The sequence below is a fragment of the Stenella coeruleoalba genome (genome assembly GCF_951394435.1).
Source record: "Stenella coeruleoalba genome assembly, chromosome: 5".
NCBI classification, from domain to species: Eukaryota; Metazoa; Chordata; class Mammalia; order Artiodactyla; family Delphinidae; genus Stenella; species Stenella coeruleoalba.
This window is the reverse complement of record NC_137150.1, coordinates 48,913,472-48,934,174: the sequence shown is the minus strand read 5'-3', so window position 1 is coordinate 48,934,174 and position 20,703 is coordinate 48,913,472. Positions and strand designations below refer to the sequence as shown.

At 37.4% G+C, this 20,703-nt stretch overlaps 1 protein-coding gene across 4 annotated transcripts in view; it reads right to left on the bottom strand.

Annotated features, from left to right (window-relative positions):
- The window catches only part of PRKCI (protein kinase C iota), a 79,994-nt gene that overhangs the window by 33,121 nt on the left and 26,170 nt on the right, over window positions 1-20,703 (bottom strand). For all 4 annotated transcript variants that reach the window (XM_079923383.1, XM_079923380.1, XM_079923381.1 and 1 more), the window contains 4 exons: window positions 9,593-9,682; window positions 7,869-7,919; window positions 3,873-3,958; window positions 2,246-2,386 (listed from right to left, as the gene is read on the bottom strand). In XM_079923383.1, the coding sequence (XP_079779509.1) occupies window positions 2,246-2,386; window positions 3,873-3,958; window positions 7,869-7,919; window positions 9,593-9,682 (368 nt within the window). The remainder of the gene's footprint in view (window positions 1-2,245; window positions 2,387-3,872; window positions 3,959-7,868; window positions 7,920-9,592; window positions 9,683-20,703) is intronic.

The window sequence follows — 20,703 nt, the reverse complement described above, 5'->3', positions numbered from 1 at the left end:
AAGGAGTCTTAGTATAGAGTTACTTAGCTGATGTCCAGAAATAGACTTCAAGATGTCTATAAACTTCTTGAAATTATATGTAAAATTTTATGGGTTTCCCATTTTTCTGAAGATTCTCAAAGGGGTCAGTGACCCCAAAATGGAAAAGAAATACATCCAAGAAACTAACTGCCAATAACCTCAGGAACAATGCTAATTCAAACCAAAATCTTACTTATTCGTTAATTTTGGACCAACGTTTAATGAATACCCGCAAGAAAGAGTAAATCTGAGAAGCAGCATTAGTTATAAAGTTATACTTTTAAGGCTGCCTTAAAAATAAGCTCATGGGTTTTTCAATGTGTTTAGCACCATCCTAAAATATCAATATAACCACTAACACTGCCCTCTTTCCTTCTACATTTATGAACTCACACAAGTCATTCCATTGCCTAAGAATACTCAAGAATATCAACAGTAACCTGGATAAATAATGTTCACAATTTTTGGCCTTCTGCTGTTCCTTAAAATTGGCTTTTTACCTCCCTAACTATAAACCCATTTGTAAACTTACATGAACTGGCTAAATAATTCTACTACCAACAAGCCACCAGTAATAACCTACTTCCACAATGTCCAAAGAAGGTACTACGAATAAACATGGTATAATCATTCTAAAAGATAACTTAGAAAGACGAACCCAGATCTTTTTAAAAACACATATCCTTTAAACCAGTAATTCTACTTCTGAATCCTTAAGGAAATAATAAGATTTATTTACCAGGAAGTTCATTATGATTTTCCTCATAGGAAAATTTAGAAAACAACTCAAATGTTCAATCATGGGGAACAGATTAAATAAATTATGGTATAGACACATAAAATACTTTGCTAAAAATGATGAAGATATAGATAGATAGAGAAAGATGACCAAAATCTATTGTTCAGTGAGAAAAATGGGTTAGAAAATAGTACAAATATGACCTCACTTTTGTTAAAAAGTATGTAAAAGAACGACACATAACCAAACATTGTATGCTTTCTGATGGATAAACACACCACCTTCTATGAAACAGTCTCAAAACAACCCACAAAAAAACAAAAACCAGAATCTAATCAAACCTCTACATTCAGCTATAATATACAGAAAATACAGAGGACAGGGGAACATTTTAAACATAACCATGGAGAAGCAAAGAGAAAAATTCTGGATCACTTTAAATGACAACACAGTTTCTTCTATAATTAAATTGTAAGGGAAAAAAGAGAGAGATGAAGAATCAGTAAATTAAAAAATATCTAAGACATATCAATCAACTGTAAATATGGGCAATCAATTGCAAATATGAACTTCATTTAAATCCTGACTCATCACAATGAAAATTATGAAAACAAAATTATAACATTTATGTGAAAACTGAAATTTTGAACATTGCCTTGATGGATATTTGATATAAGGAACTTATTTTTTAGCTACTTTTAAAAAACAGTCCTTATCTTTTAGAGGTACATACTGAAATACATCTGGAATTTGTTTCAAAACAATATAGGATGAGGGCAGGTTAAATGGGTGGGGTATAGATGAAACGAGATTGGTCGTGAGGTGATAACTGTTGGAGCTGGATGACTGGTATTTGGAAGTTCGTTATACTCTATAGAAAAATTTTAAATGTTTATGCATATAAATTTGCATACTTCTGGAAGAATATACACTAAATGACAATTACCTTTAGATGGTAGATTTCATGGGGGTTTTTGTTTAATTTTTCTTTACTCATTTTTATTCTCTATTTTTTCTATAATGAACTTGTTTTAATTTCATATTTAAAATAGAAAGTGAAAAATAAAAATTTTAAATGCAACAACTCACCAGTAATCTCACACTTTACAGAGCAAACATGAAGACTCTGACTCTTCTCACCTGATCTGTTTAGTATAGATGCTAGAATAATGGGAGCTATAAACTAAAGAGTTTAGCTTAAAGAAGAGAAAAATATCTTTTAAATGGTTCTCCTTACATTTTCCTAATTTAGACCAAATCATTTTGTAGCAGGTCAAACAAAGAAGTTAACCATATCCTACAAACAAATTTGTAATAACAATTCCAAAATTCACATGATAACTGGACTCCTAAAGTATTCCTACCCACATTCTGTAACAACACTGTTGAGCTGTGATTCCTAAACACCCCCCTATTTTAGCCTTCTGTTCTAGCAGTGTTATCAAAAATGCTCTATAAAAAAAAAATTAGACAACAGTGTCTTACCGGTGGCAAAGAATGCCTCCCACATTCAATTGTTACAAGTTTGTGGCACTTCTTATGAACCAGGAGTTTGCAGTTGATGCACTTATATCCCTGACGTCCAAGCCCCCATATTCGGTCAGTGCAGATGGCACAATGAGCACGCTGGAGAAAGTAATTCAACAGTATTTTATTAACAAAAAAAAGGTCATAATCATTTCCCAACAGTTTGCTCATAAAATAGTGAAAGTAAGTGGCCTTCTTCTCTAACTCAATTCCCTTCATCATACATAACTTTTCCAAAGCTATGATGGTCATGGGAAAATAAACAGAAAGGAGAGCTTGTTTTAAAGAGACTGAAATTTGCAACCATGTTGTTTCCTAAGTCCACGAATTTTCAGTCTTCACCTAATTAAGTTCAGAGTAATGACAATAGGAAAAGTGAATTAAACTTGAAAAACACATAGCAGAAAAAGCTGTGCAAGGACTCCCAAGCAAACATAAACCTATCAGTCTGTTCAGAGGTCAAACCGAAGCCCTGCTCTCTTTTTTTTAAATTAATTTTTATTGGAGTATAGTTGCTTTACAATGTTGTGTTAGTTTCTACTGTACAGCAAAATGAATCAGCTATGCATATACATTCTTCCCCTCTTTCTTGGATTTCCTTCCCATTTAGGTCACCACTGCTCTCCCTTTTTTTTTTTTGCGTTACGCGGGCCTCTCACTGTTGTGGCCTCTCCCGTTGCGGAGCACAGGCTCCGGACTCGCAGGCTCAGCGGCCATGGCTCACGGGCTCAGCCACTCCGCGGCATGTGGGATCTTCCCGGACCGGGATACGAACCCGCAGTCCCCTACATTGGCAGGCAGACTCTCAACCACTGCGCCACCAGGGAAGCCACACCACTGCTCTCTTAAAGAGCAACGCCTAAAGTGACTTCTCACTTCAAAGCTTTTTAAATATCAGTGCTACTGGGAACAGGAATTTGGGAACCTCGGGTGGTAGCTTCTATTACATTAAGAATTGAGAACACCGCGCGAGTTCTAGAATGGAAATGGATAACTGTAGTTAACAACAGTAGTTAAAAACATGGACTTCTGGAGACAGACTGATCTCCAACCTTGGCTCTGCCACTTACTAGCCGTGTCATCTTGGGCAAGTTATCTAACCATCCTGCACCTCAGTTTCTTCATCTATAAAATGGAAATATATAGTACCTCTCTCACAAGGTTGTTGCAGGGATTCAATGAGTCACTATATGGCAAGCATTCAGAAAAGTGCCTGGTACATACTAAAAGCTAGATAAATGACTGCAATTCTCATTTTCTAAAACAGGGAAAACTAAAAAAAATTTACAACAGTAAATGGTTTGCAAAATAAACCTTGCTTATTTTCTGGCTGTCTTGAATTATACTAAAAAAAAAAATCCAACTTTCTTACAGCTAGGGTAACCATATAACTAATCATCCAAGCTGGAACATTTTTATGAGTCAAAGGAGATGCTATTAAAAATTACCTCAAGATAACAGATGTACTACCCCTGGCAAACTGGGAATTTTAGGTCATCCTACTTACTCCTTTAGAAAGGAATAACAGTAGAGAGGAAAAACCCAGATTTCTCAAATTATCAATATTCAGCAAACTAAGGTTTACCCTGTTGAAACGCTTGGCTTGAAAAGTGTGGCCATTTGCACAATAAAGCTTTCTCCAGCGGCGTGCACCTCGGCGGTAGATGGATTCTGAAGAGAGATTAAAAGTTAAAAAAAAAAAAGGAAGAAACAAAAAGAGCAAGTGTGAATATAAAGTCATTTTATAATCGTCTGTGATTTTTTTCATGATATTCATTGCAGGAAAAAAAATATTGATAAAAATCTGAAAGTGAAAAAATAAAAGTCATCAAGAGACTAGGCTTTTCTGTTTTTTAATTGTCCCCTAACTTTTAATTTTGAAAAAATGTTAAGCCCACAGAAAAGTTGAAAGAATAAACATCTCCATCCTTCACCTACATTTATCTATTACTATAATTTTGCCACATTTGCTTTCTTCTCTATTTACACATACACTTTTTTTTCTGAATCATTTAAAAATAAATTGCAGACATCATAACACTTCATCCTTAAATACCTAAGTATCCATTGCCTGAGATTAAGGACACTCCCCCTAATTCTATTTAACCACAATACCATATTGTGTCTTAGAAAATTAACATTAATTAAATATCACCTAATATACACTTCATCTGCTAATTTCCCTATTTGCTTGAAAAGTGTCTTTCATAGTTTTCTTTTTCTCTCCAGGATCCAATCAAGATTCAGGCACTGAATTTCATCACTATACCTTTTTTGTCTCTTTAATGTATGCTAAAACATTCACTCTATCTTATTTGTTGTTGTTTGCTTTTCATGATGTTGAAAGAGTCTAGGCAGATGTCTTATATCATGACCTACATTCTGGATTTGTCTGTTTCCTCATTAGACTCAAATATATTATGGATTTGTAACACACTTCCCAGATAAAAAAAGGATTCCCAGATAAAAAGTATTAAATACTTTTGGCAAAAATAATACACAGGTGATGTATATTTCTTACTGCATCTCATCAAGAAATGTACAAATGTGAGATTGTTGACTCCCACTACGTGTTCAATCACTCTGTTAAAGGCAGTGATGGCTAGTTTTCTTCTTTGTATAGGTACGTTTTTGTAAATAACGTATAAGGGACATTTTGTAACCACAAGAATATTCTCTTCACAACAACCTTTTATGCAATGGTTTTTATATTTTTTTATATCTTTAACTATTCTAAATACATTCCCTAAACAAAGAGGTTCCATGAGATCAAATCAAGTCCACTGGTGTAATTTTGGAAGTCAATCACTATTAAATATATTGTCTATTAGTCATCCCACAGTAATAGTAATCACTGTGGAAATTCCATTAGGTTTCTAAACTCATTTTATTTTTTTGGCTGAATCGCGTGGCTTGCAGGATCTTAGTTCCCGACCAGGGATTGAAACCATGCAACCTGCAGTGGAAGCGCGGAGTCCTAACCACTGGACCACCAGCAAATTCCCTCAAAACTCATTTTAAAGCAAATGTAGCACTGGGTCTACTATTTAAAATTAAGATAGAAAGAAATGGGTGAAATACTCTGAATTAGAAATTCTGAGACAGCATAATATAGAACCTAAAATATATATGCTTTCATTTTTAATTATTTATTCTGTTAGGAGTAACCAAAGCAGAAAGTTTGTTAATATCTTAACCTAAAAGAACATCTTATTTCAGAAACTTTCATGAACTACAACTTGATATATCTTAAATTTAAACATGTTAATGTTGCCTAGGAATTAAAAGAGCCAAGGGATCACTTTAATGGTTATCAATTTTCCTCCATGCTCTAGTTTAGTAATATTAATTATACTGGAGAGGACTGTGTAAAAATCCCCACCAGCAAATTTTAAAGTGGGAAAGTGAGCATGAAATACAGTGAAAAGGTAGGAAAAGACATTTTATCTGGCAAGTGTGCTACAGACCCATAATAGATTTGCAGATGGGACTCTGCAACCAAGATTTGCTATAATGGCAAGTCTTTCAAAACACTGGCCTGGACAAAGGAGAGCTACTTCTCCAACACCTCTGTGAAGGCAGCCCACACTGGCTGTAATCCATCTGCCACTGGAAACCCAATGAAATACTCCTAGCTGAATCCAAACCTAAATTTTTCACTATTGCTTCAGAGGCCTACCTACTCCTTATATTTCCCCATCTTCCTATAAAGTACATAGCCCTCATTCAACTCTATATACAAACACCCAGTTCTTTAATTTTTCCTTTTCACCAAGTTGCACGAAGAGTTACAGGATTAAAACTTTAGAGCTATTTCACTTAATACAAAGCAAAACATTTACTACTATTCCTTCTAAAGTCATGGATATGTACAGAAACCACAAATAAAAATGAGTTGCCTAATATCTACAATCTATAAATTATACCATACATTAAATTCAAGTTTGGTATATATATGTATATATCAAATATATATACATATACACATATGTATATATATATATGAATATACACATATAAACAAATTTCATCAGACCAAATAGTTGCCTCTTTCAATTCATCTCATTAATGGTAACCACTAGCTTAGACATTCAAAAGGAAGTTTCATAACAATTCTTAAGGATGCACGCTAAAGTATTTAGAGGTAAAGTGTCATGTCAGCTTACTCTCAAAGGGTACACAAAAAAATAAATAAAAATAAAACAAGGGCTTCCCTGGTGGCGCAGTGGTTGAGAATCTGCCTGCTAATGCAGGGGACACGGGTTTGCGCCCTGGTCTGGGAGGATCCCACATGCCGCGGAGCAACTAGGCCCATGAACCACAACTACTGAGCCTGCGCATCTGGAGCCTGTGCTCTGCAACAAGAGAGGCTGCAATAGTGAGAGGCCCGCGTACCGCGATGAAGAGTGGCCCCCACTTGCCACAACTAGAGAAAGCCCTTGCACAGAAACGAAGACCCAACACAGCAAAAATAAATAAATAAATTACGAAACTCCTACCCCCAACATCTTCTTTAAAAAAAATAAAAATAAAAAAAAAAATAAAACAAGTGTTTGTTATGTATATACATGTATGCATGTGTGTGCACAGATACAGAGATAAAGCAAACATAGAAAATGTTAATAATTGGTGAATCTTGGTAAAGATATATGGGTATCTTTGTTTTCAATGTTTCTATGTTTTTTCAACTTCTCCATAGGTTTGAAAATTTCCAAGATTAAAAAACAGGAAATGGGGACTTCCCTGGTGGCGCAGTGGTTAAGAATCCGTCTGCCAATGCAGAGGAAATGGGTTTGATCCCTGGTCTGGGAAGATTCCACATGCCATGGAGCAACTAAGCCCGTGCACCACAACTACTGAGCCTGTGCTCTAGAGCCCGTGAGCCACAACTACTGAGTCCACGTGCCACAACTACTGAAGCCGATGCGCCTAGAGCCCATGCTCTGCAACAAGAGAAGCCACCACAATGAGAAGCCCACACACCGCAATGAAGAGTAGCCCCTGCTCGCTGCAACTAGAGAAAAGCCTGAGCGCAGCAACAAAGACCCAACGCAGCCAAAAATAAATTAATTAATTAAAAAAAAAAAAAACAGGAAAGGACTTAAAATCAACTTAATTTTCCTTTCAAATGCACAATAGACAATTATGTCAGTAAGTTGTAATTAAAAACTGCCTCATTTTGGGACTTCCCTGGTGGCACAGTGGTTAAGACTCTGCATTCCCGACGCAGGGGGCTCGGGTTCAATCCCTGGTCAGGGAACCAGATCCCTCATGCATGCCGCAACTAAGAGTTTGCAGGCCACAACTAAGTAGCCCGTGAGATGCAACTAAGGAGCCTGCCTGCTGCAACTAAGACCCAGCACAACCAAATAAATAAATAATTTTTTTTTAATTAAAAAAAAAAACTGCCTCATTTCGATTTGGGAAAAGTAGAGACTTTAGGCAGTTTACTAATATACTCTAAATTAGACTGAAGAATGGAAAAGAAATCAAATGAATTAAAAGTTCTATTTCTGATTTCTCTTGTGCCACTGTATCATAAATAACTCTATTCAAAGGTATGAAGTATATAAACACTCACTATCTTCTCCTGGACAAGGCATTCCAGGACGTTCTGGTACACAAGGGAATACTGAAAAACAACAAACTAAAATTAATACAGCATATTTAAAACATACAAATTACACAGAATTTTAAATTCAAATATCACATAAATTGATCTAAATTTAAACCTGACCTTCTCTTGACACAAGATACTTAACATATGGTCAGTACTATTTTTTGAAGGGACCCATTTTACCAAGGCTATAATAAAAGAAATTCTTATGAAAGCGAACATCCATAAACAATGCATTAGAAGCTCAAATTACTCATTCCAATCCCTATTACATCACTAATTGATTTTTTTTTTTGGTCATTAGAGAAATCATTAACTATTTCCTTAAATCCTCATTGTAGTGACAAATTTGCTAGGATGAAGAATTAAAATTACAAAGTATATACAAATATAAACGTAAGACACTACAGTTTTTCTAAACTTAGGAATAAATTAACATTAAAAACAGTATCCAAATCCAAAAATGTAAGTTTTGTCTTAGGAGCTACAGATTTATAAAAATGCTAATTCAAAACATTTTTATAAAGAGATAGAATATAATGAAATCGTACATTTATAAACATCTAGTCAACTCTTTGTAGTCTGTGATGTACAAAAAAGGACATGGTTTTGAGCACAGAGTATGGGAAACACAGTTCCTGGAATATTTTTAAAAGTTGAAATATAAGTTAACTTCTGAAAACAGATCTCTGATATAGCATAAAAAGCAATAAAGCTTAAAACAAATAATTTCTTTAAACATTCACCGTAGCTTTATTCTAGACAGAGATGACCAAAGGAAGACTTCTAACATTCTTCCAGGATCGCAACAAATTAGAGTATGAATCCCATGGGAGTCACTATGTCAAATTCTGAAGGGAGACAAAAATCAAACTATTTTTTTAAAAAAAAATCACACTGTAAAGGAAAGTACAAAGGAATAATAACAAGATATTGAAATAAGTCATTATATTGAGGGGAGATTTATATTTGTTTCAAGTTGTAAAGAGTTCCCTAGGTCTAGTCTCCTAAGACTCCCAAAAATGTTATGTGAAATACTGCCAATGTATTGCAATTATATTAAGCATATTAAGTGGATTCTACATGACCTAAAAAATTTGAGGGGTAGCATGGCAGAATGAAAAGAACACAGATTTGGAAAGAGAATACCTAGATTTACAACCCAGGTTTACAATGTACCAGTTACATGATGGCTGAGTTTAGGTCTCTCCTTCTATACAACTACCCACCTCTCAGGCTTGCTGACCTTTAACACACTAATGTCTATGATTACTACATAAATAGTTTCACAGTTAACCCTTAAACAAAAGAAAGGACATTTAAGATATCTTACCTTTGGAAACCATCATTTGCATACATTACAAAACTGCAAGGGGATGACTTAGGTTCTACTGGGCTCTCAATTCTTAAATTCTATGCTAAAACTTTGCTGTAAAACACTGAGATGATCACAGTTCAATAGCCAAGAAGGTATACACAAATAAGAAATTTCCTAAGATTATAAGAAGCTGATCGATTTTGTCTTCTCTAGCATTTGAGATACTACTGAACAAGGACAATTACATAGAAAGGAGGGATACAGATTAAGAAAATGACATCAGGACCATGTTTTTAAATGGTTAAGCATACAGGGTTATGTTTTTAAAGAAGTATAGTTCTAGAAGAGTAGGAAATGACTATTGCTTTACCATGAATCAAGAGTTCAGAATCCTTGTTTAGCTCATAAAGCCTAAAGGCTTCTTCTAACTCCAACTGAGATGATACTGTACATGGGTCTCCTAAAAAATATAAAAAGGAAAAGTAAAGCTCACTTTTAAAATCCTCTACATATGACCAGTAAACAATTTCTACTACATAAAATCTTGAGGAAAAACAATTTCATACTTACAGAAAATATTTGACAAGGACTAAACTTGAGATATTTATTTAGACAATTCTATTCTCTGAAGTAGGTAACATAACTCCCACTCCTATTTCTACAAAATATTACATGAGGTTCACAGATACCAAACTTTAAATGTATAAAACCATTTAATTCTTGACGATGTTTACATTCAAAATATAGCAAACAGAATCTACCCTGACCACATTTTAGACTGTCAGTGCAAAAAAAGTTATAACAAAGCTATCCACTGACTATTTATAGAAACTCTGTGTCTGGATTTCTTTTTCTTTCTTTCTTTCTTTTGATTGTCACGGCAACATGATTAATGGCCAGGGGTAAGTTTTCTGTTACCTGTTTCTTCAAAAGAGGAAGTGAAAGTGGTTTCATCACCACAATATGATCAGAGGAGGTCTCTATTTAATCATTTTGTCAAATTTCTCCTTCACCGGAGAGCCTGCTTAAGAGGCTCACAGAAAACAAGCATAGCTACTAAAGTACTCTGGACTGAAGAGCAGTCCTACTTGATTGCTTTTAAGTGTAAATGCCTAGTTTAGTAAACTTACACACAGAGAGGACAAGGAAGAAACATCTCCCTTAGTCCACCAGCCAGTGAGCTGAGTCATCCCTGGAAATCAATGAGATGGCAAGTCCCCCTGTACGATGGCATTCCTCAATGAAAAAGTCATTTCGAACATAGCTGGGCCTGAGCTGGGTCCTCAACGCTGCCATTCTTTTACTCATTCTTGTGGTTACTGGTTACACCAAGAGATGCCATCAACCCTGTCCAAACTTCAATCACTCTCAGCAGGGAACTCAGTCTACTACTTCAGAGCGAAAAGTGAGGTCATTTCCTTTCCTGTTGACTCAAAGAGATGAGTGCCTCTGTTCTTTTCTCCAACTTGGCCACTGAGTCCCTCCTTTCCTTTATCTTCTCCGGGCATTATTCCACTAGTCCTCCCCAGTTCTATCTTCATTTTTTCTTTCCTTCCACTAGCTCTTCTCAGGCAAAGGCATGTTTGAGTCTCCCTCTCAAAAACCTCTCTCCTGCCCAGGGTGCCATTCATTCTGTAGCCACAAGTCTCAAGAGTAAACTACAGACTGAAACGAGGGGGTGAGCGAGAAGAAACGGAAGAAAAAGGGACAGGGCCTTTGAATTTTGACTTCATACTTTGCTTTTGTATTTTTTAATTCATAGATTTATAATCTTTTAGACTTAATAGAAATAGCTTTTCTTCCTATCAAGAGTGAACACACATTGCTTTCTCCATATTCCTATCTTCCAAGCATTTCTCAAAATTTTGCTATCAGGTTTTAGTCCAAACACTTCTAAAACTGCCGTATCTAACGTCATGGAAGCAGCTGCTGAAATCAATGGCATGTTTTGTCTTTACTCTGGTTGACCTCGCTATACCATCAAACAAAGTTATCCACTGACTATTTACAGAAATTTTGTGTCTGGGTTTCTAAACACCATTCTCCTGGTCTACCAACTCTTTTTTTTTTTTTCATTTTATTTATTTTTGGCTGCGTTGGGTCTTCAGTTGCTGCGCAGGCTTTCTCTAGTTGCGGTAAGCAGGGACTTCTCTTCGTTGTGGTGTATGGGCTTTTGCTTGCGGTGGCTTCTCTTGTTGCGGAGCATGGGCTCTAGGCGCACAGGCTTCAGTAGTCGTGGAGCGCGGGCTCAGTAGTTATGGCACGCGGGCTCTAGAGTGTGTAGGCTCAGTAGTTGTGGAGCATAGGCTTAGTTGCTCTGCAGCATGTGGGATCTCCTGGACCAGGCATCGAACTTGTGGCCCCTGCATTAGCAGGCGGAAGCTTATCCACTGTGCCGCCAGGGAAGTCCCCAACTCTTCTTTTAACTTTTTATTTTGGAAATTTTCAAACATATTACAAAATCCTGTTTCACCTGTGGACTCACTCACTTATCCTCCTCCACCATGTCATTCTGAGCAAATCCCTATAACACTAGATAAAAATTCCTTAACATAATCATAATACCATTATAAACCTATATAAACTAACAAAAATTCACTATAAAATATCCAAACATAACCATATACAAAAGAATAAAGTTGAACCTTTATCTTATATAATAAATAAAAATGAAATCAAAATGGATCACAGACCTAAATGCAAGAGCTAAAACTACAAAACTCTTGGGGGAAAACACAGGGAGAAAGCTTCACGACATTGGGTTTGGCAACAATTTCTTGGATGTGACATCAAAAGCACACGTAAGAAAAAAAATAATACATTGGTCTACAACAAAATTAAAAACTTTTGTGTGTAAAACGACACTATCAGCACAGTGAAAAGACAACCTATTGGAGGAAATATTTGCAAATGATACATCTGATAAGGGATTAACACTCGAAATATGTAAAGAATTCCTACAACTCTACAATGACGAAAATAAATAAATGAGCAAAGGATATTTCTCCAAAGAAGATATACAAATAGCCAACAAGCACATGAAAAGAGGTTCAACACCACTAATCATTAGGAAAATGCAAATCAATGAGATACCACTTCAAACCCATAAGGTTTTGTAAAACACACACAAACATTCACAGACAATAACAAGTGTTGGCAAGGATGTGGAGAAACTGGAACCCTTGTGCATTGATGGTGGGAATGTACAATGATGCAACAACCTCAAAAAATAAAACATATAATTACCATATTATCCAGCAATTCCATTTCTGGGTATACTTCCAAAGAACTAAAAGCAGAGACTCCAACAGATATTTGTACACCCATGTTCACAGCAGCACTATTCACAACAGCCAAAAGGTAGAAGCAACCCAAGTGTCCAACAACAGATGAATGGATAAACAAAACATGGTATATACAGTTGGCCTTCCATATCTATAGGTTCTGAATCTGTGGATTCAATCAACCTCGGATCAAAAATATTTGAAAAAAAAAATTCCAGAAAGTTCATAAAAAACTAAAACTAGAATTTGCCATGCACTGGCAACTATTTGCATAGCATTTACAATGTATTAGGTATTATAGGTAATCTATAGATGATTTAAAGAATATGGAAGAATATGCGTAGGTTACATGCAAATACTACACCATTTTATTTAAGGGATTTGAGCATAAACAAATTTTGGTATCCCTGGAAGGCTCTAGTACCAATCTACTGTGGACACCAAGGGATGACTGTACATACAAAAGAAGTATTATTTAGTCTTAAAAAGGAAGTTGTATATAAACAGCTCATACAACTCAATATCAAAATAACAAATAACCCAATAAAAAAATGGGCAGAAGGGACTTCCCTGGTGGCAGTGTTAAGAATCCGCCTGCCAATGCAGGGGACACAGGTTTGAGCCCTGGTCTGGGAAGATCCCACATGCGGCAGAGCAACTAAGCCCGTGTGCCACAACTACTGAGCCAGCTCTCTAGACCCCATGGGCCACAACTACTGAGCCCACGTGCCACACCTACTGAAGCCCACACGCCTAGAGTCCACACTCCACAACAAGAGAAGCCACCCCAATAAGAAGCCCATGCACCACAAAAAGTAGGCTCCACTCGCTGCAACTAGAGAAAGCCTGCACGCAGCAATGAAGACCCAACGCAGCCAAAAGTAAATAAATTTATACATTAAAAAAAAGTGGGGGGCTTCCCTGGTGGCACAGTGGTTGAGAGCCCGCCTGCCAATGCAGGGGACACGGGTTCGTGCCCTGGTCCGGGAGGATCCCACATGCTGCGGAGCGGCTGAGCCCGTGAGCCATGGCTGCTGGGCCTGAGCGTCCGGAGACTGCTCCGCAACAGGAGGGGCCACAGCAGTGAGAGACCCACGTACCGCAAAAAAAAAAAAAAAAAAAAAGTGGGAAGAAGACCTAAACAGATGTTTCTCCAAAGAAGACATACTGTTGGCCAACAGGCACATGAAAAGATGCTCAGCATTGCTAATTATCAGGGAAGTGCAGATCAAAACTACAATGAGGTATCACCTCACACTAGTCAAAATGGCCATCATCAAAAAGTCTACAAACAATAAATGTTGGAGAGGGTGTGGAGAAAGGGGAACCCTCCTACACTGTTGGTAGGAATGTAAATTGGTGCAGCCACTATGGAAAACAGTATGGAGGTTCCTCAAAAAACTAAAAATAGCGTCATCATATGATCTAGCAATCCCACTCTTGGGCATATATCTAGAAAAGATGAAAAATCTAATTCAAAAAGATGTATGCACCCCAGTGCTCACTGCAGCACTATTCACAACAGCCAAGATATGGAAGCAACCTATGTGTCCATCAACAGAACAATGGATAAAGAAGATGTGGTATATGTATATACAAAGGAATATTACTCAGCCACAAAAAAGAATGAAATAATGTCATTTGCAGCAACATAGATGGACGTAGAGGTTATCACACTAAGTGAAGTCAGACAGAGAAAGACAAATATATGATATCACTTATTTATGGAATCTAAAAAAATGATACAAATGAATTTATTTACAAAACAGAGACAGACTCACAGACATAGAAAACAATCTTACAGGGCTTTCCTGGTGGCGCAGTGGTTAAGAATCCACCTGCCAATGCAGGGGACACGGGTTCGACCCCTGGTCCGGGAGGATGCCACATGCCGCAGAGCAACCAAGCCTGTGCGCCACAACTACTGAAGCCCGCATGCCTGGAGCCCATGTTCTGCAACGAGAAGCCACCAAAATGAGAAGCCCCCACACGGCAACGATGAGCAGCCCCCGCTCGCCACAACTAAGGAAAGTGCGCGTGGCAATGAACACCCAACGAAGCCAAAAAGAAAACAATCTTATGGTTACCAAAGGGGAAGGGATGGGTGAGGGATACGTTAGGAGTGTGGGATTCACAGATACACACTAGTATATATAAAATAGAAAAAAAAGAGGAAGCAAATTTTGACACATGCTACAACATGAATGAACCTTGAAGACACTATGGTAAGTGAAACAAGTCAGTTACTAAAGGACAAATATTGTATGATTCTACTTCAGTAAGGTACCTAGAGTAGTAAAATTCACAGAAACAAGGTAGAATGGTGGTTGCCATTTGCTGGGGGAGAGAGGAGAATGAGGATTTATTGGGTAAAGAATAACTTTATAGGGTAAAATTAATGGGTAAAGAGTTTCAGTTGGGAAGATGAGAAAGTTCTGGAGATGGATGGTGCGGATGGTTGGACTGGCTCTAGCACTATATTAACTAAGAAAAAGCCACAGAGTGGCACTGTGCCAGTTCTAGGCTTCCACCTTATAAACATCTGGCATCTTTTGCTTTGGGGAGCCCTAAGTCACCATGTAAGAAGTTCAGCTGCCTCTGAGAGTAGAAGCCCTGAGACTACAGAGAGAGAGAAAGAGAACCTACTATGCTAGCATCCCAGGTGAGCCTCCACGTGACTCCAGACCCAGATGTCATCCAATTGCTACTGCATGAGAGACCTCAAGTGAGACCAGCAGAGCCAATCAACTCACAGAAGTGTAAAAAGACTATAAAGTAAAAGGGTGGGTTTTTTTAAAGCCACTAGGCTTTGAGGTGATTTGTTATGTTACAAACACCTTCCTGCCACCTTTCAAGGTGAATCTTGAAATTCTGTGTATCTTACAAGACCCAGGACAAATGCCACCTCTTCTGAAAAGCTTTACCTGAGGGGGTAATGTTTCACATTTCTTAAAAAATGCTAGATATAATCTACTCATTTTTAATAACAGCTTTATTGAGATACAATTCACACAGCATTCAATTTACCCATTTGAAGTGTACAGTTCAGTGGTCGTTAGTATATTCACAGAGCTGTGCAACTACCACCATAATCAATTTTAGAACATTTTCATAACCCCTCCTCAAAAAAAACCCTTCCAATTAGCAGTCACTCCCCATTTCCCCCCAACCTCTCCTTCCACTGTCAGCCCTAGGCAACCACTGATTATTTTCAGTCTCTACAGATTTGCCTTTTCTGGACATTTCATATAAATGGAATCACACAATATGTGGTCTTTTATGTCTAGATTTTTTTTGCTTAGAGTGTTTTCAAGTTCATCTAAGTTGTAGCATGTATCAGTATTCAGTCCTTATTTATTAGTGAATAATATAGTAAATATTCTTGAACTGAAATATTTGTGCTTGAGTACTTCCTCATGATACTTTCCTAGAAATAGAAATGATTGGCTCAAAGTGTGCCCATTTAAAATTTTGACAATTATTTCAAAATTTGGAATGATAGTAACTCCAAAAAGGTTATGCCATATACACTCAACCAAGTGTGTTTTTCCTAACCCTTACAGGTAATGATTAAATTTTAACTATTTTCTAATCTGATGAAAACTGATTCTTATTTTAAAATCTTTGTTTCTTTATTAGTGATCCTTGAGCTTTTTTTGTCATTTATGAATTAGCTATTTGCACCTTTTTCAGTAGATGCTTCATCTATTTCTTTTTGACTTAATCATCTTATATTAGAGGTAAGCAATCCTTTGTAAATGTTGCAAATATTTTTTTCTCAGTTGTTATTACTTCTATATCTGTGATTATGATTATGTGTTATTACTTCTATTACTATTATGATTATGTGTTATTACTTCTATATCTGTGATTATGATTATGATGTTTTTCAATATAAAGAATTAGGAAAAGTCTTCTGTCTTTACATTTCCTTTTGCAGAATTTTCCCATTTATTCTTTTTTAAAAATTTATTTATTTATTTTTGGCCGCATTGGGTCTTCGTTGCTGTGCAGGCTTTCACTAGTTGCAGCGAGCGGGGGCTACTCTTCGTTGTGGTGCGTGGGCTTCTCATTGCGGTGGCTTCTCTTGTTGCGGATCACGGGCTCTAGGCGTGCGGGCTTCAGTAGTTGTGGCATGCAGGCTCAGTAGTTGTGGCAGATTGCTTAGTTGCTCCGCGACATGTGGGATCTTCCCGGACCAGGGATTGAACCCGAGTCCCCTGCATTGGTAGGCGGACTCTTTAACCACTGCACCACCAGGGAAGTCCCCCCATTTACTCTTGAGCATTTATTTTTCCAGATGAAATTGCCAGTTTCTAAAAGATCCTATTAGAATTTGGGGGGGGGAACTGTGCTCTTTACAGATTGATCTATAGGGAGTTTACTTTTTCTATGTTCCCTCTCCCTAATCCATTATTCAGGTTTTATTTATGGCACCCAATTGTTTTTTTGGTTTTTTAAACATCTTTTTTGGATTATAATTGCTTTACAACATTGTGTTAGTTTCTGCTGTACAACAAAGTGAATCAGCTATATGTATACTTATGTGGGGTTTTTTTAAAGTTTTGTTTATATGGTTTCTATGCATTTCTTTAAAGTTTATTCCTAGATTAAAAAAAAATTATGTTATTACATGGATGAAATCTTTTCTTCCAATATACTTTCTGACTGAGTATTACCTTTATAAAGGAAAGCTATTTGTTCTCTCATATACTGACTTTATATTTGTCTTAGTGTTGTTGATATCTTAAGAGACTAGTTGAAAAATAGGTCAACATGATTCAACCAGATTGCATAGATAGAGCATTTTTATTTATTTATTTATTTAATATTTATTTGGTTGCACTGGGTCTTAGTTGTGGCAGGCAGGCTCCTTAGTTGCGGCTCCAGGGCTCCTTAGTTGTGGCATATGGGCTCCTTAGTTGCAGCATGCGAACTCTTAGTTGCGGCACGCGAACTCTTAGTTGAGGCATGCATGTGGGATCTAGTTCTCTGACCAGGGATCAAACCCAGGCCCCCTGCATTGGGAACGCGGAGTCTTATCCACTGTGCCACCGGGGAAGTCCCAGATATACCATTTTTAGATCAATACTCAGTACACTGATAATAACAGGTGTTGGTGAGGATGCAGAGAAACTGGAATCCTCATACACTGCTAGTGGGAATGTAAAATGGTGTTGCTGCTTTGAAAAACAGTCTGGTAGTTCCTCAAAAAGTTGAACATTTGTTACCATATGACCCAGCAATTCCACTCCTAGATATATATCCAAGAGATATGAAAACATATGTCCACACAAAAAGTTGTAACGAAATGCTCATAGAAACATTACTCATAATAGTCACAAAGTGGAAATAACCGAAATATCTATCAATTGATGAATGGATAAATAAAATGTGGTATGCATACAATGGACTATTAACCATTAAAAAAGGATTAAGTATTAATACTTTATATATCATGTCTAGATTAGGTAAATCTATAGAAACAAGAGCTAGATACGTGGTTACCTAGGTCTGGGGACAGTGGGGGAAGGAACTTGGAGGAAATAGAGAGTAACTGCTAATGAGCATGGGGTTTCTTTTTTGAGCAATGAAAATGTTGTAAAATTGATTGTGGTGACGGCTGCACACTCTCTGCACAAATATACTAAAAACCACTAAATTGTACACTTTAAATGATAAATTATATCTCAATAAAGCTATTTAAAAATATTTAGTGCAGCATTTTTATAAAAGTGAGTTCGATAACAAAGTAATATTCCAGTCCAAAAGCAAAGTCTGTCTTAACTTGCCTCAAAGAAATAAAGCAATTCTTTTATACAGACTCACTTTCTCACTTATGCAAATTTCTCCCAATTTGCCACACACATGAAAGTGTAAGTCACATAATTACACTCTATTTTTTTTTTTTTTTTTTTTTGCGGTACGCGGGCCTCTCACTGTTGAGGCCTCTTCCATTGCGGAGCACAGGCTCCAGACGTGCAGGCTCAGCGGCCATGGTTCACGGGCCTAGCCGCTCTGCAGCATGTGGAATCTTCCTGGACCAGGGCACGAACCCATGTCCCCTGCATTGGCAGGTGGACTCTCAACCACTGCGCCACCAGGGAAGCCCACACTCTATTTTTTGACGTAGGTTTTAAAAAATAACTTTCGCTTCTATAGAAGTATATTTAAGTGCAGGCCAAAGTTTAAAAACAGAAAAGCAACATAAAAAAGAATAATGAAAATTTCACATTTCAATAAGTGTGCAAATTACTCTTCCAGTTAGAAAAATAAGCCAGCTTAAAAAAAAAGAAAAACAAGCCAGTTGACTAAATTAATTCCAAAGACTGAAACAGTCAAAGAATTCTAGGAACAGAATGAATCTGAAATACAATGAATGCTTCATTTCTAATTTTCCAGGTGAGGGACCTGAGTCCAAGCTGGCAAATACATTTAAGCTCACCTCAGATTGTTTTCTAAACAATGAGAAATATTATATCATTCTCTCTCTCTCTCTCTTTCTCTCTCTCTCTCTATATATATATCTTACACATGAATGATACCAATGAATGCCTTATAAGCATCTTGATTTTTAAAAAATTTAAACACTAAATCCAATTTTCTCTAGACTCACTAGCTGCTTACAATGTCCTAATGGCCTATTTCTACAAAAATTTCCAAAAAAACTTACAAGATTGAACCAAATTCAACACCCAGCAATTATGCCTTCCACAGTTCAAGTGGCTTCTGCAGTTAGGATGATTTTACTGCAGTAGTATGAATTAAAAAATCCCAAACCTTAACCACCTCACTTTCTGAGCAACCTCACGTAAACCACTTCTTTAAGATGACCCCTGATTTCCTTATTTGCAGAAAAAAGAAGAGATGAGACAAAAATTGAGTAAATGCTATCTGTAAAGGACTGGGAGTATCTTAACAAAAAGGAACTTCAGGGACTTTCCTTGTGGTCCAGTGGTAAGACTCAGTACTCCCAATGCAGGGGGTCCGGGTTCAATTCCTGGTCAGGGAGCTAGATCCCGCATGCATGCCGCAACTAAGAAGCCCACATGCCACAACTAAGAGTCCATATGCTGCAACTAAGAAGTCCACATGCCACAACTAAGAAGTCCGCATGGGACTTCCCTGGTGGTCCACTGGTAAAGAATCTGCCTTACAATGCAGGGGACACGGGTTCGATCCCTGGTCAGGGAACTAAGATCCCACATGCCGCGGGGCAACTGAGCCTGCATGCCACAACTACTGAGCTCGCACGCCTCAACTAGAGCCCGTGTGCCACAAACTACAGAGCCCACGCACCCTGGAGCTCATGCGCCACAACTAGAGAGAGAAAACCCGCATGCCACAACTAGAGAGAAGCCCATGCACCACCATGAAGAGCCTGTGCACCACAACAGAAGATCCCGTATGCCGCAACTAAGACCTGACGCAGCCAAAAATAAATAATAAATAAATCTTTAAGAAAAAAAAGTCTGCATGCCACAACTAAAGATCCCTCATGCCGCAACTAAGACCCGGCACAGCCTAAATAAATAAATAAATAAAACAGGAAAACGAAAAAGGAACTTCAGAAATAAACACAAAACAACACAAAGGAAACATACAAAGTACATATAAAATGAACAACTAAATTAAGAAAAGATCATTAAAAAGATTACAAGTCTCTATGAAAAATAAACACAATTCTGCATCAGGATGATAGGATTATGGATACAGTTTTTGAAGTTTTCTTTATAACTTTAAACATTGACTTAGGACTTCCCTGGTGGCGCAGTGGTTGGGAGTCCGCCTGCTGATGCAGGGGACGCGGGTTCATGTCCCGGCCCGGGAGGATCCCACATGCCGCGGAGCGGCTGGGCCCGTGGGCCATGGCTGCTGGGCCTGTGCTCCGCAACAGGAGAGGCCACAACAGTGAGAGGCCCGCGTACCGCAAAAAAAAAAAAAAAAAAAAAAAAAAAAATTGACTTAATATTAAATTCTTAACTGGCATATACAAGATATCAAAGGTCTAGAAAAGCCTTTAAGGAGTTGTGTGCTGGAGAAAAATGTTGTATTCTCAACTCATATCAACCTAATTAGATAGTACATGCTCCTGGAGCAAAGGGAAAAACAGCCAGACATTACAAGCTGTATATCACCTAGATAAATGTCATATAAAATAAATTACATTCTTAAGAAATGCCTGAGTCAGGACTTT